This window comes from Labrus bergylta, chromosome 11, assembly GCF_963930695.1.
Source record: "Labrus bergylta chromosome 11, fLabBer1.1, whole genome shotgun sequence".
NCBI classification, from domain to species: domain Eukaryota; kingdom Metazoa; phylum Chordata; class Actinopteri; order Labriformes; family Labridae; genus Labrus; species Labrus bergylta.
In genome coordinates this window covers 14,118,574-14,132,020 of record NC_089205.1, presented here as the reverse complement: position 1 = coordinate 14,132,020, position 13,447 = coordinate 14,118,574, and the positions used below count along the sequence as shown (strand labels likewise).

General features: G+C 41.0%; 1 protein-coding gene across 2 annotated transcripts in view; it reads left to right on the top strand.

Moving 5' to 3' along the window:
- Positions 1-475: 475 nt before the first annotated feature.
- Positions 476-13,447, top strand: part of pdgfd (platelet derived growth factor d) — a 51,393-nt gene continuing 38,421 nt past the window's right edge. The window contains exon 1 of one of the 2 annotated variants that reach the window (XM_020649630.3): positions 476-1,111. In XM_020649630.3, coding sequence (XP_020505286.1) covers positions 994-1,111 — 118 coding nt within the window. In that variant the 5' untranslated portion in view covers positions 476-993. The remainder of the gene's footprint in view (positions 1,112-13,447) is intronic. The other variant, XM_020649631.3, reaches the window with a different exon arrangement.

Genomic DNA, 13,447 nt, shown 5'->3' with positions numbered 1-13,447 from the left:
GCCATCTGTGTTTTGTTAGACGGGTTGTGACAGCAGCACGTTTTCTCCAGTAAATGATGAAGAAAAAAAGGGAGGAAACAGGGGAGTAGTGTCAATTACAGAAATCTCTATGTAGAAGAACAAAAAAAACAACGGTTTGACCTTCTACAATCCAACATGCAGTGTATAGTAAAAAGAATGTGACGACCACCCTCCTGTTATCAGTACCCACGTGAACTCACTTCAGCTGTTTCCTTTACTCTTCTTTGTGTAATGCCAATTACTGGAGAGACCTCCTCCTTCTTGAGTTAGCTCATGCTTTGTTTCAAGCGCTTAGTGTGTCAACATACATAAGCACAAAACACATGAATGATCGATAGATAGAAATTGTTAAAGTGATGTTTTAATAGTGTTCCCCACTAAATTGTCTCTTAAAGTGAAGTTCTCCTCTGTGCCTCTTAACATCCCGCCCCAGGTTACCCACACACATCACTGACGCACGCGCATCGTGAGCGCGCAGCACAAGTTGGTAAACTTTTACGCGCTGACTTTCATGGCTGAGACGCGTCATTAAGGAACCAGTAAACTATGCGGGATATTTCTGAGTGACTGAACAGAATTTATTTGCAGCTCTGCGATAAGAAGTTCGGCGCCTATAAACTCATGTCTGACCGTGAACGGAGCTATATTACCCTCCACGTGCCCTTTGCTGCTTCGGAGTTTTCTTCTCTGGTATCTGCGGGTGCGTAACGTTCAGAAGGAGACGTTTATTTTAGTGGGGATTTTGGCACAGGACGGGACACCGTGTAAGACAGGCGCCAGGAATAGGAGGCAACAAGTGGCTCACATTTACGGGCAGAGGAGGCAGGACGCGGAGGCTCAAAGTTGGTGAACGGAAAGTTCGTTTCGACTTAAACTTTTTTGTTCGCCTTGTCTTTTAATCCCGTTTGTGCGCAGTAAGTGAAGGAGGACATCTCTTAAGTTGTATAAACCTTACACGAGTTTGTCATCGCCATGATTGGAGTGGTGATTTTCCAGATGTGGATAGTTTTATTGTTGGGGACTGTTACCGGAGTCGGGAGAGCTCAGGTCTCCATCGCCAAAGTGATGATGGGCAACATCAGGAGAGACGGTGAGACGACTTTATTTCTTTACTGTCATGTTTCTGTGTTGACGTTGCTCGCGCTTTCAGTGTGTTCTCTGCCTAACATCTGTTGTATTCAAAAGAAACAAACAAAAAAAAACAACTTAATGGATAGTGTACCTTATCATAATCATTTTTTTATCTCATACAGTAGCTTGGTAAAAACTTGAAGCTAGTTCAGATAAGGCAGTGGCCTTTTCTCCTTAAATGTATCATTGGATCTATTTTTTTGTCTATTTCATATTCTGTCTCAGTTGCAGCCTATAATATCTATTGAGATGATCATACATACGTGCTCAAGTCCTCAAATGCCCATCAGTTGTCAGGAAGTGTGACAATTGACTGACAAATGGCTGCTTGAGGTGAATGACCTGTTGACCCACTGATTTAAATGCTGTTGGAGGAGGCAGCAGCAGAGTGCAGAGAGGAAATAAAAGAGAAGTGGGTAAAAGATGTTCAGAAGAAGGAATAGAAAAGTGTGTAGGATGACTTCACTGTCACAGATTTGGAAACTGCATGTCGGTGACTTCTGTCATAGTAACAGTGTGTCTCCTTCACTCAAGCTGAGGTCTTCAGCCTATTGCCTGTCTCACTTCCTGCAGGTGCGCCAAGCTTACTTTTCATTTGGCCCTGAGGCTATAGAGTCAACCAACCCCCCCCCCCCCCCCCCCCAAACACACACACACACACACACACACACACACAAAGGCAGTCACACAGCTGCAGGGTTGCTTTTGGCTGGGAAACATGAAAATACCACTGTATTAGGTTCTAACCTGGACGACTGCCCCTCAGGCACCTCTCACCCCAGTGTGTGCATGTCTGTGTGTGCGTGTTAATATTAAAACAATAACAAAGAGGAGGGGGTCGTGACTTGAAAAACAGTGGCAGTTTTTCCCTTTCAAACTCTTCTGGAACTTTCCCGAAGTTTCACGTATTTTCCTCAGTGCATTTGACTGTTCATTAGAAAGCATTGTAGTTTGAGTTTTGTTTTTGTTTTGATCTCAATGTGTCTGTCACCTTTGGATGTTAACTGCAGGGATGTAACCTGTTCGTAGCAGAACAGCTGCTGGATCTTGCACTGAAGCAGAGAGGTCACAGCTGTACTATGTGTAGATGATGCCGGTTAGGATGAAACATCTATGGTCTCTATCTGTACAGTGCTAAGTACAGTATTAAGCAGGAGCTTTGAGAAGAAGGCAGATTTAAAACGCTAATGTGCTTTTACAATTTGAAATGGGAGCTTCTTCAACAGTTTTTGTCAGATCTGCTTTTTTTTGTTTCACAGACAATCTCCTACCTTTCTTCTCCAACTGAGAGAGACAACATTTTTCTGTATTGGCTTCTCTTCTTCAAACACTTCACAGTCATAGATTTTTTAAAAAGTACCAACATTTACATTAAAACATGTATTTTTGATCAGTTTCTACATAAACATAATTTGCCTTAAGGTCTCCTTTAAAGAGAGGCAGTTGAAAACTACTTTGAGCATATAGGTGCTAGTTCATATTTTTTCTAAACCTGTACCAGACCTTGAATGCTTTTGAAAAAATATAAATATACACAAGAGGTTGATTGATTTGGGTGAATTTGAATCCAAAGTATAAACAGTCTCTGCTTTGCAAATATCCCCAAGATGTCTACGCTTGCAATCTGCTGAATTAATCCAAGATTCGGGAACACCCGCTGATGTTGTCAGGAAATTATTATATCCGAGAACATGCCCTCAGAACTTGGCTGGGTGACATGCTTAGTCTGAGCATTAACTTTACACAGTTTTAGACAATTAAATCATTATGTCACAGGAGCTTTGAAGATGACATCACTTTTTGAACGCTGTCACATGGGAGACGAGCCGTCACTCACTGCAGATCGTCCTGACAGAGCTGTCGAGTCTTTCTTTTTTCAACGTTCTGTTAATATCAAATCAGATCACCGTTATCAAAGAGAATCCTTTTATCTCTTGATGATCTTTCGTTGCACAATGACTAAGATTCACTGTGATAGCTGAGACAGACAGGTTGTTAGATGTTGCAAAGGCTTTAAACGGCTCTTTAAATCCAAGGCATGTTGAAAATTAGAGCTAATTTCAGTTATTAAATTCAGTGGTGCTGATTAGCTGTGTTTCTATGCGCAATAGCGAACCTCAACTGATAGGAGCTCACCGCTTTATCATTGTGAAAGTGCCCTAGTGTGTTCTTTTGGGTCTGTGTGTTAGTGTTCTGTCAGAATGTCAGAATGTCTTCGTTCACTTCGAGGAATTCCCCCCAAGGTTTTTTTTTTCTCCCTTATGTTTGTGCAGCAGTTTTCACATTCTCCTTTTCTGCCATTAAAGTGTGTCAGTCTGTATGCATTAAAGGGTTGGAATTGGGTGGTGAGATAAGGGGACAGAATTTATTTGTAGAAAAAGGAAACCAACACATACACATGTAAACACATAGAGCAAAGTCAACACTGTTTGGCCTTTTGCTCTGAACAACTTAACTCTGTTGAGGAGACCAGACAAGGTAACCTGCACAAAACGTGTGTGTGTGAGTGGGTGTGTGTGTGTGTGTGTGTGTGTGTGTGTGTGTGTGTGTGTGTGTGTGTGTGTGTGTGTGTGAAGTGGCACTTGTGAGCAGGGAAATATGTCCATGTGTAAGCAAGCACAGACAAAAACAAGCATATTCTGACAGTGTAATTGGCACACACACTTAGGAAACAGTCAAGGGGTAAACTATCTACTTTTACTATCAAGTAAAACAACACAAAATGTCCCAAATCAAATGATGTGGCTCTCAAATACATTATAATTTCTCTTGGAATTGTGACTTTAAGGAATGGGAACACTTGGACAAAACTGGCACTTATTCTCTGTGACTGCCTGCCCTAGGTTCTTGTTTTTGGGGTTGGACTGGATTTAAGATTGCATCAGTGGTAGATCCACATAAAGCTTTGACTATTTTTAGACAAAGTCTATCTTAATCAAACACCATGAAAAGCTACCACACACCATAGCTATGTAGATAATTCAATTAATCAGGATGATTTTCAACAGTTTCTCATTACATTGCATTTTTATCAGGGCTGTAAAACCATACATTATTCAAACTAGGATTATTTGCTGAATTCCAATAGTTAATCACAATTATGTTGTTAAACATTCAATCATTTAGCATTAAAAAAATGATTTTAAGTCAATATTAACGTTATGAAGCAATTCTGTTCTACACTGATCCCCTTTCATGCAATAGCATTTTTCAATTTTTTGTTTAGTTGCTTTTGGTTTCATTGAGGTGTAACTGTTCACAACATGCCAACAAGAAGACGTCCTCTTTAGGCCAAAATCTTCCACTGTAGTTAACCTCTTGAACTTAGTTTCATCCACAAGTCTGTGGTTTTTCTCACATTTAAATTTTTTTCTCGCTCTGCCAGCTTTGGTTATTGCCCGCTGACATCAGTCTGATCAGCTGCACCTGTATGCTTAGCTCATACTCAAAGTACTTTGGTGATATCTTAATTCCATTTCACACAAGGTGCATATTACTTTACACCACTCAGTCAACTGAGCCCCGTGTAGTAATGTTTTTGTTGAAGTGAGCTATTTGAAGGCACAGTGGTGTGTTTTTTTTCCATCATTGCAGCAGAAAGACGCCACAGCGGCTTAACTAAGGGACGAAAGGGGCAAAATAGCATATACCTTAATTTCATTGTGTTAATGCTGACAGCCCTAATTTTATAGAGCTACGTTTGATTGTTCTTACCAATGTATACATTACAATTTTTGATCAAAATCAAGTGAGTTTGACTTGATCACTATGAAGACAAAATCACAAATTCTGTCATAAGACCACTTTCCTAACTAAAATATGTCGACTAAATGTAGACTCAAATTGATTCTCATTTCTTATCTCAATGGTTTATTATGAATCTCTAAGACAAACCTACACATAATTCAAGCCGATGTCCCGAAGAAGTGTTTCACTTTTTGCTTTCACCCTGTGATTAAGACGGAATGCATAAAATACTCAGGAGATTTAAGTTTACTGTTCTCTCCCTCCATGTTGACTTTACGATAAGCTTAAGTCAAGTAATAATACTGCCACACTCACTCACATATGCACACTCACACAGCACTACAGTAACCCTTACATTTATGAGAGTAACAAAATGAAGATGTTCCTTTTAGAGAGTAGTATGCTAGCAGTGAGGTGCATGATTAACTTTTAAAAAGAAACAGACTATGCAATAACTCTCCGCTAAACAAAGAACTTCTATTCAGACAAAGAAGCACATTATCTTCTTTAAAGGCTCCTGGCATACCTTTCTCCTCTTCTTTATTCCAGCAGTTCTTCTCTTATCTGTTGCCCTCCTCTCTCTCAGTGCTGTCTTATCAGTCTCTGCCTTGCCATATATCAGTCCATCTCCCCAGATCCTCCTTTTTCAATCTCTCCCCCTTCTCATTGCTGCCTTTATCTCTCCCCCATCTGTTCATCTCCTTTTTAATCAAAAGCCTCTTCAACCTGTTGGCTTTGTGAGCAAATATAATGTCGGAAACAGTGTCACAGACATGCGCGCTTGCACGCTCACACAAACCAAAGCAACCTGAAGAAGAAAAAAGAAAGTCGTCATTTGTAAAGTAACATTTAAAACCCCTTAAGATATCCTGATATTCACTACAGAAACAAAGAAATAGAAAGTAAAAAAACAAGTTAAATATTAATACACATAGTCCACATGCAGACAAGACCTGTGTGCTCCCACACTCTGAAGGGATGGTGATATCAGTGAGTGTGATGTCATGCTTCTTGAGTGTTTTTGAGAACTCAAGGTGGCCTTGTCTGTGGTAACACTTAAAACATCTTAGGTTTAAAAGAATGCCCTTCAAGTATTCATACTCAGTGTCCCAGGTGCTGGAAAAAAAAACAAAGCTTTTAGGGCTGAAACGATTCCTTGAATCAGTGGAGCACCGTGATTTCTAAAATGCTGAGGCAAAGTTTTTGCCTCAAGGCTTTGTCTAAATCCAGACAGCTTCACAGCGCTCTGTCTAACGGCACAAAATACTTTATAAATGGAATTCGCAGACTTATTTATGTGCTCTCGTTTTATTTCTGCAGAGCATGAGCGTCTCTATGTGTTTCTCAATCCTGATCAACGTCTCTGCTCTCGTGTGCGGCGACAGTGAGTTTTCTTCTTTGACACAAGCACACTGACTGACACATCTCCTTTATGGTTTGTCTCAGACACAGCGCCAGGATATGAGTTTTTGCTGAGCCTGAAGAAGTAACAACTTTTTCCTTTTCATATACCATATTCTATTGGATTCTATTGATAAGATATTTCTCTTTACGATAACAATACAGAGACAGCTTTTATTCCCCCGCTGACTTTTAATATTTTAATTGACACACGCACATAAAGAACGCTGCTTTTATAGTCAGTTCTAGCTCTATTCAAGAAAGTCCATTCTTTGATCTGTGTGGATTATTATTGGTGTACATTTATAACAGAGGGCGATTACTCTATTAATCGCCAGAATAATCGATAGATTTCTCTATTACTAAAAGGAATGGTTTCTGCAGCCCTACTGGACCTACCTCCTGCAGTCATGGCTGATCCCAGACAGCATGCAAACAGAATCCAAACGTTTTTATGTCACCATGTTAAACACAGGGATGACATGCAGACAGGGCTGTCACTGGAACTCATGAGTCACACTCAGGAGACCCGGTAAGAAACTACTCCCAACCCACCCACCATGTCTGACGCACATTTCAAAACAAACACAGGATCTCCCTTTCAAGGGTATCCCCTAATAAACACTTGTTATTGCTCATGAACACATTCACTTTTTTTGTGCAGGAATTGCATGAGCATAGTTACCACACCCCTAAACATTTGGCAGGCAGTCTTTTCCTCCCTTTGCGCAGAAACAAAAATAGGGTGGCGACCACTCGGACAGTCTGGCAGGAGTGGATTGTATGCAACAAGAGAGAGTAGCAAAAAGTAAGATTATGTCTTGGAAATTGAGGGGAGATAGGGTGAACAACGTGGTGGTGCTGGAATTTTAAGCAGAGAGGGCAGCAGGGGAAGAGTGAAAGTTTAGAGGGGAGCTTAGAGGAGTTACAGAGCACGGAGGAGAGGGAGAGGGAAAAGGTGTGCTAAGAGAGATATGCCAAGTTAAAAAGACCTGTCCCTTCACTTTTCTGCCCTGTCAGCTTGGTGAGCGAGATAGCATGGCCAATGGTGAGCAAATGGAGAGAATATAAAAGAGGAGATGGGGGGGGGGGAGGCGGGCTGATGGAGGAGTGGAGGGGGGTGAGATAAGGAATTTTTTTGGATAGAGGGAAAGAGGACGGAGTAAAGTGCCGACCATCAGCAGATTATCTGATCTCGGTTTATGTTCAAAGGTTAAGCATAAAAGGAAGGCACAAGCAGGACTCTGTCAACATGCAGTGCCCTCACCAGATAAATCTGGCTTCCCACCCTGGGAGGGTCATTCATGCAGAATGAGGGAAATGGAAACATTATTAAGCTTCCTCGCCTCGTGACCCATAGTTAGGGTGATAGTATACAAGAACAATGCATTCCTCTAGATTATCAAAACACACAGCATATTGTTTTTCTTTTAAAGTTGGTGAATTCTTCTAGTGATGTTGTGACTTCAGGGAACTGACATTATCACTTGTTATCTCCAGTTAAGAACGAGCCAATTATGATGAAGAGATTTGGATGACAGATGTACTGAACATGGAGTGTCAATTGTGAAACAGCACATCTCATCTAATGTTTTAAATGTGCAGTCTTATATATATTCTTAAATATGACAGGTTCTGTGCATTTGCACCATGTACTGCTTTTTCATTGAATTGTATTACCTATCCTATATGTGGACATTGTGTATGGTAGAGGTCCTCCTATATCAGTTTTTTGTTTCACATATTTTTGTTCTCCCTCTCCTTCTTGCTCCCTTGGTCTTGGGTAGCTCCATATGTTCAAATATAATTTTATTGATATTGCCCTAATATTCTTTAGTCAAGGTGAGACACTTAAATGATAAAACCTAAGACAGTAAACGACGTGTGGTCAAAAGTTTGACCTGCCGCGAGACAAATACTTTAGCTGGATATGCATAATAATGATTAACGATTAATTTAAAACCAGATAAAAACAATATTTAGCAGCAGCTATCATTTATAGAGGCAGCAAAACAAGCTAATAAGTTAATGTAAAAGTCACCATTAGCAGTTATTTGATCGATAGTTCATAATTTCTTCAGGAGTGGGAGAATGCAGTGCAAGAGAGTGAAACAGCCTGAGAATGACAGACCTGTTAAAGAAAAGCTACAAAAAAATGTTTGTTCTAAGCTGTCAAATGCTTTTGACAACTTTTGACTTTTTTTTTATCTATCTCCACTGTGAACTGTCTTTTTACTCAATTCACAAGCCAATAAAGCTCTTCAGAGACTAAGCCCAGCTGGGGACACAGTGTACTGTAGAGGAGAAGTAGAGAGCATGGCTGAAAGGAAAAGAAAAGGAGACAGATGTTTAGTCCTTGAAGAGTGTCATCAGTAGCTGAGCCACCTGACTGCCATGGTGGATGCAGCTACAGAGGAACAGGAAAATGAGAAGGAGAGGAAGAGGTTGGTTTCTCAAAATTAACAGGCCAGTGGATAAAAGAGAAGTTCAGATGCGATGAGGAACATAAAGGGAATAAAATAGGAGTTTTTTTTAGGAAAGATGGCAGAGATAGGAAGAGACAAGATGAGGGGAATTAATGAACAGAAGTGGGAGAATAAACAAGTAGAAAGTTTTAATTGAAGGGGAGATGAGGGGTTGAACAGGGTAACTCAAAGAGCGAACTCAAGTAGGGGAGGAGGAGGAGGAGGAGGAGGGAGATGGGAAAGTCTTGCCAATATGTGAGCTCTGCAAAAAAGAGCTGACGGGCAGGTTAAAGAAAGAGCCAGGGAGAGAGAGAGAGAGAGAGAGAGAAAGAGAGGGAGCGATGGATATGAAAAGAGACAGAGGAAAGGTGTGAAAGAGTGATAGTAAGTGCATGGCATCACAACAGAGAGAAAGGAAAAGAAGGAGGGAGTGTGCTGAATAAGCAGCGAATGTGGAAAAAGAAACAAGAGATTAAGGGATAAGAAGAGGATAGAAGAAAAGCAAAGAAAGTTTGGACAGAGGGAGAGAGTTTGTGAACACGCAGGGAGGGAAGGTGGCCCCCCAATAAGAGAGACACACTGATGAATAAGAACGAAGGATAATAGGGAAAGAACATAGAAGTAGATTAGCGTTAGAGATGATAGATATAACTGTGTATTTGAGAGAGGCTAAGAGCATTAACATCCTCATACCTACAGCAGAGGTCTGTTTATAGATTGAGACAAATACTCTTTGCCTGTAACATCACTTAGTGTTTAAACAGCATATCAAGCAAAGTGATTAACCTCTCTCTAACTTCTAAAGTGTGTAAGGTATTTGAAAACTACTCAGCTATATAAAAGAGAGTTTCAGTTAAACTGAGTATTACAATATATCCTGAAACTGCACATTTTCACTCAGACACCTTGCACAAAGACTATAATAAAATGATTCCTGAAACAAATTTTAAAAAAAAACATACATTTGCGTGACAACTTTGAGGCAACAAAAGAAAATGCCTTGTTATCAGACCACCATGTAGTGGCAGGGTCCTAAACTATACAGCACACTTCGTATTTACACCTCCGGTGTGTAACAATGCCTCTGCAGCTGCAGCTGGTGTGTTAATTACATTGGTATCCCCTCAGGCGAGGTGTTGCATAGAAACGGGCTCTCAGAGGGGATTGTGGGGGGAAATTAGAAGGATCTTTACTGCAGCTATTTGGGAATCATCGAGCTTTAAGTTGGATCATAACAGGAAGGCGTTTGATCTGCATGAAGCTGCATGCAAATATTATTTTTAAAGCCGGTGATGGCTGCATGATTTATTGAAAGGCAAGGTGTTCACTTATTAGTTTGCACCAGAGTTTACATCCTTAATATTCTGTCCTAATAGTCATAATAAGACTATGTGGGCTTTGAGCATGAACTGCATAGACAACATGACACTCCACCAAAGTAAAAGCCAAAACATTTGAAACTCTCCCTACTGACCAAAGCATAGGTCATAAAGTCCACCATGTGAACTGATGGACCATGGGTTAAACCTTAAATTCTAAAGAAACTTCAATTTTTTTCCCCTCAAACATAGGGTTTCTCACATTAAAGTTAGTTCTTATTGTTTCAGATTTATGTCCTAGTGTTCATTTTTAAAGTTTAGTTTCAATTTGTTATTTGATGCTACAGAAAAGGGGTAAGATGTCATGATTGACAGCTCTGTCGACGAATGTGGCTCCTGTGGTGCTCCAGATTAGAAAGTGAAGGAAAAGGTATAGAGAAAAGTGTAATGAACTCTAACACAAGAGTATTTCAACTTCCCCTAACTGTCTGCTTCAAACTGGCACAATAATCTGTTCTGTGGACTTTGACGACCTGGGGGATCTTTGCTGTTTTATCAATTTGTTAAATGTGTGTTTAGGTTAGCCAAAGGGGCTGAGAGAGTTGAAATCGTGGCATAGTCCATTGTGCGGACTTTGGCCCAAACTGATATCACCAATGTGTTAAGCCAGTGCTTGTCATAACTGTCGTGATTTTGGCTTCATTTAAGAATACACTCATCGGGATGACATGGTCAACAGCAGGGTAATTTTTCCCTTCATGCACCATGGGAATTTTATCACGTGGTGCTCCATTATAGTTAATTTGGTTAACCATTTTTGTTTATTAATAATTCATTTATACAAATGTATTGCAGCCATTTCTTAAAAGTAAACCATAAATGCTGCTCCCCTTCAAAACAAGGAATTTAACTACATTTCCCAGGAGTGGTGTTTCTCCTTTTTTTCTGTATTTATCATTATATAGTCAGCATGTACTCAAAGGATATGATCTTTTTTGAAGTAGTTGAGGCTCACAAGACTAGTGCCCTGCAAAAGTCACCTCTGACAAATGCAACCAACTGCAGCATAAATCCAATGACCCCTTTGCAGCAGGGCAGTGGTTTTATATTGAGTATTGTGTTCAAGCCATAACTGTTACCTGCTGCTATTCATATGAGATTTTTATAAGCCCAAACCTCATACCATGAATCCATCTGTTCTGATCTCAGTCTTTCCCTGAGAGACAAATTCAGCATTCTGAGAAATACTGTGAAGCCAGGGGGGTTGTGCTAGCAGGGCTAAGTGAGGGCGAAAACATGACAAATGTCAGAAATGACACTGCAGAATGATGAGAGCTGAAGCCGCTCTCACCCCGGGAGATCCATCCCTGCTGAAGGAAAGAGATAAACACTTTGTGTATTTATGTTTTGTGTGTTTTATATGTGTGTGTGTGTGCAGAGCAAGACAGAAAGGGAGAAATCCTCCAGTGCTCTGTGAGTGCTATGTCTTTGTTACTCTGACAATAGTGCTCCGACACAAATGAAAAAGAATCTTTTTTTCCTCCTCTGTCAAACACTTTTATCTTTTCCTCTCCAACTGTCAGCGTTTCTCCCCGTATTTCCTTCTCGCTCTCTGATCCTCCAGTTGTGTGTCTCAGCGTTTCTCCCACTTTCTCTCTCTCTCTCTGTCTCTTCTAGTCTTCATTAGGTTCCCCTCTCCTGTTTTCATTTCATCATTTACTGTCTGAATTTGGTATTGGAGTGGCAGAGAGTGAGGAAGAGGAGAGCTGAGAGGAGAGGATACAAATGTGGAAAGGAGGGCGGGTGACATGGCAATAAGGGACATGGATAGGCAGCGCAGAAGAAAAGGGGAGAAGGCATTGTTAGAGGCATATCAAAGAGGGAAAATGAGAGCAGGGCAGAAAGAAAAAGTTAACAGGCAGAAAGAAAGAATATAAAAGTAGAAGGGTAAAGAAATGGCAGGGGGATGACGTTATGTGCTTCTGTGGAGCCGGCGGTGGGATAAGTGATCCCAGTGGTAGATAGAAGGTCAGAAACACACTGACAGGCAGACCACTGCTTAACCCCGCACTCTCGAAGCACACCCATGAAAAAGCTCACACTCACAGACAGCTGATGTGAGGCAGGCAGACTGAGAGCAGGACCGCTGTCAAAACATCAGCATCTGCTCAGCATCACACACAACGCTCAGAGCAAACACGCACACACAGTCATACATCCAGAAAACAGCATCCAAGCAGCCCCTTAGAGGGATCAAGGCTGATATTTGATAAACTTGTGCAACCACAGCTGTGGCTTAGCAGAAACACACACAGAGCCTATAGCAGCAGCCAGTTTTTCATACAGTTGTATGATCATGAGATATAAAGATGACAAAATGTGGTTTCTTTTCGTGCAGTTAATGTGTTCTAGCTGCGTGTTTTATTCTGCACACCTATTTATACGTGAACATCAGTGTGTGTGTGTGTGTGTGTGTGTGTGTGTGTGTATGTGTGTTTATGGACTAATTGATTGTCCTCGTCAGCCCTGCTGTTCAGACTGCAGTTGCTGTCAGCAGGAGCCAACTGCTTCCCTAACAAGCCTTACAAACACACACAAACACACACACACACATACACACACTATTTAACAAGCATGCACACACACACACACACACACACACACACACATATTATCCCATTATCCCTTGAACAGATGCACTAAATTCAAACACAGAGGCAGCACACGGAATCTATAAAGTGCATGCTGTGTGGTGTGCCTAAGCTGTTATTCTTGACATTTGCAGGTTTGATTGACAGACACTAAGATAGCTGAAGAATCCCCTGGCATTTCTCCATATGTGACGAAGACCAGGCCCTTAATCCAACCTTAAGCCAAAGTTATAAAAGACAAGAAATATTACTAATCCATATCCAGAAAGAGTATGTTGGATGATTCATAGTACAGATACAGTATCACACAAGCAGATGAGATAATGCAAATGCTACAGGCAACACTCCATCAGGCCCCACATGCTGTGTAGATTCACCCACAAGTACACAGAGGGAGGATATTGCTGATGAAGTGTTGGTAAATACACTCCATCACAGTGTAGGAGGGTTACACAGGGACAAGCCCCTCTCATCCTTCATCCTCTGCTTTTCTCTATCCCGCCCCTCCCTCACAATCTGTCATTACAACTTGAGTAACTTCTCACACCCACCTGCTTTCTCCTCTCCTACTTTCTCTCCTGCTCGTTGAAGTGGTGCATCTCTCGTCTGTCTTCTTCTCCTTTTATATTCTGTCCTCCTTTTTTTTCCTTCACATGTTCCCCCAGTCTTATCGGCAGTCCCTGTTTCCTGGGGTTTGTTTTCCTGTGAACAA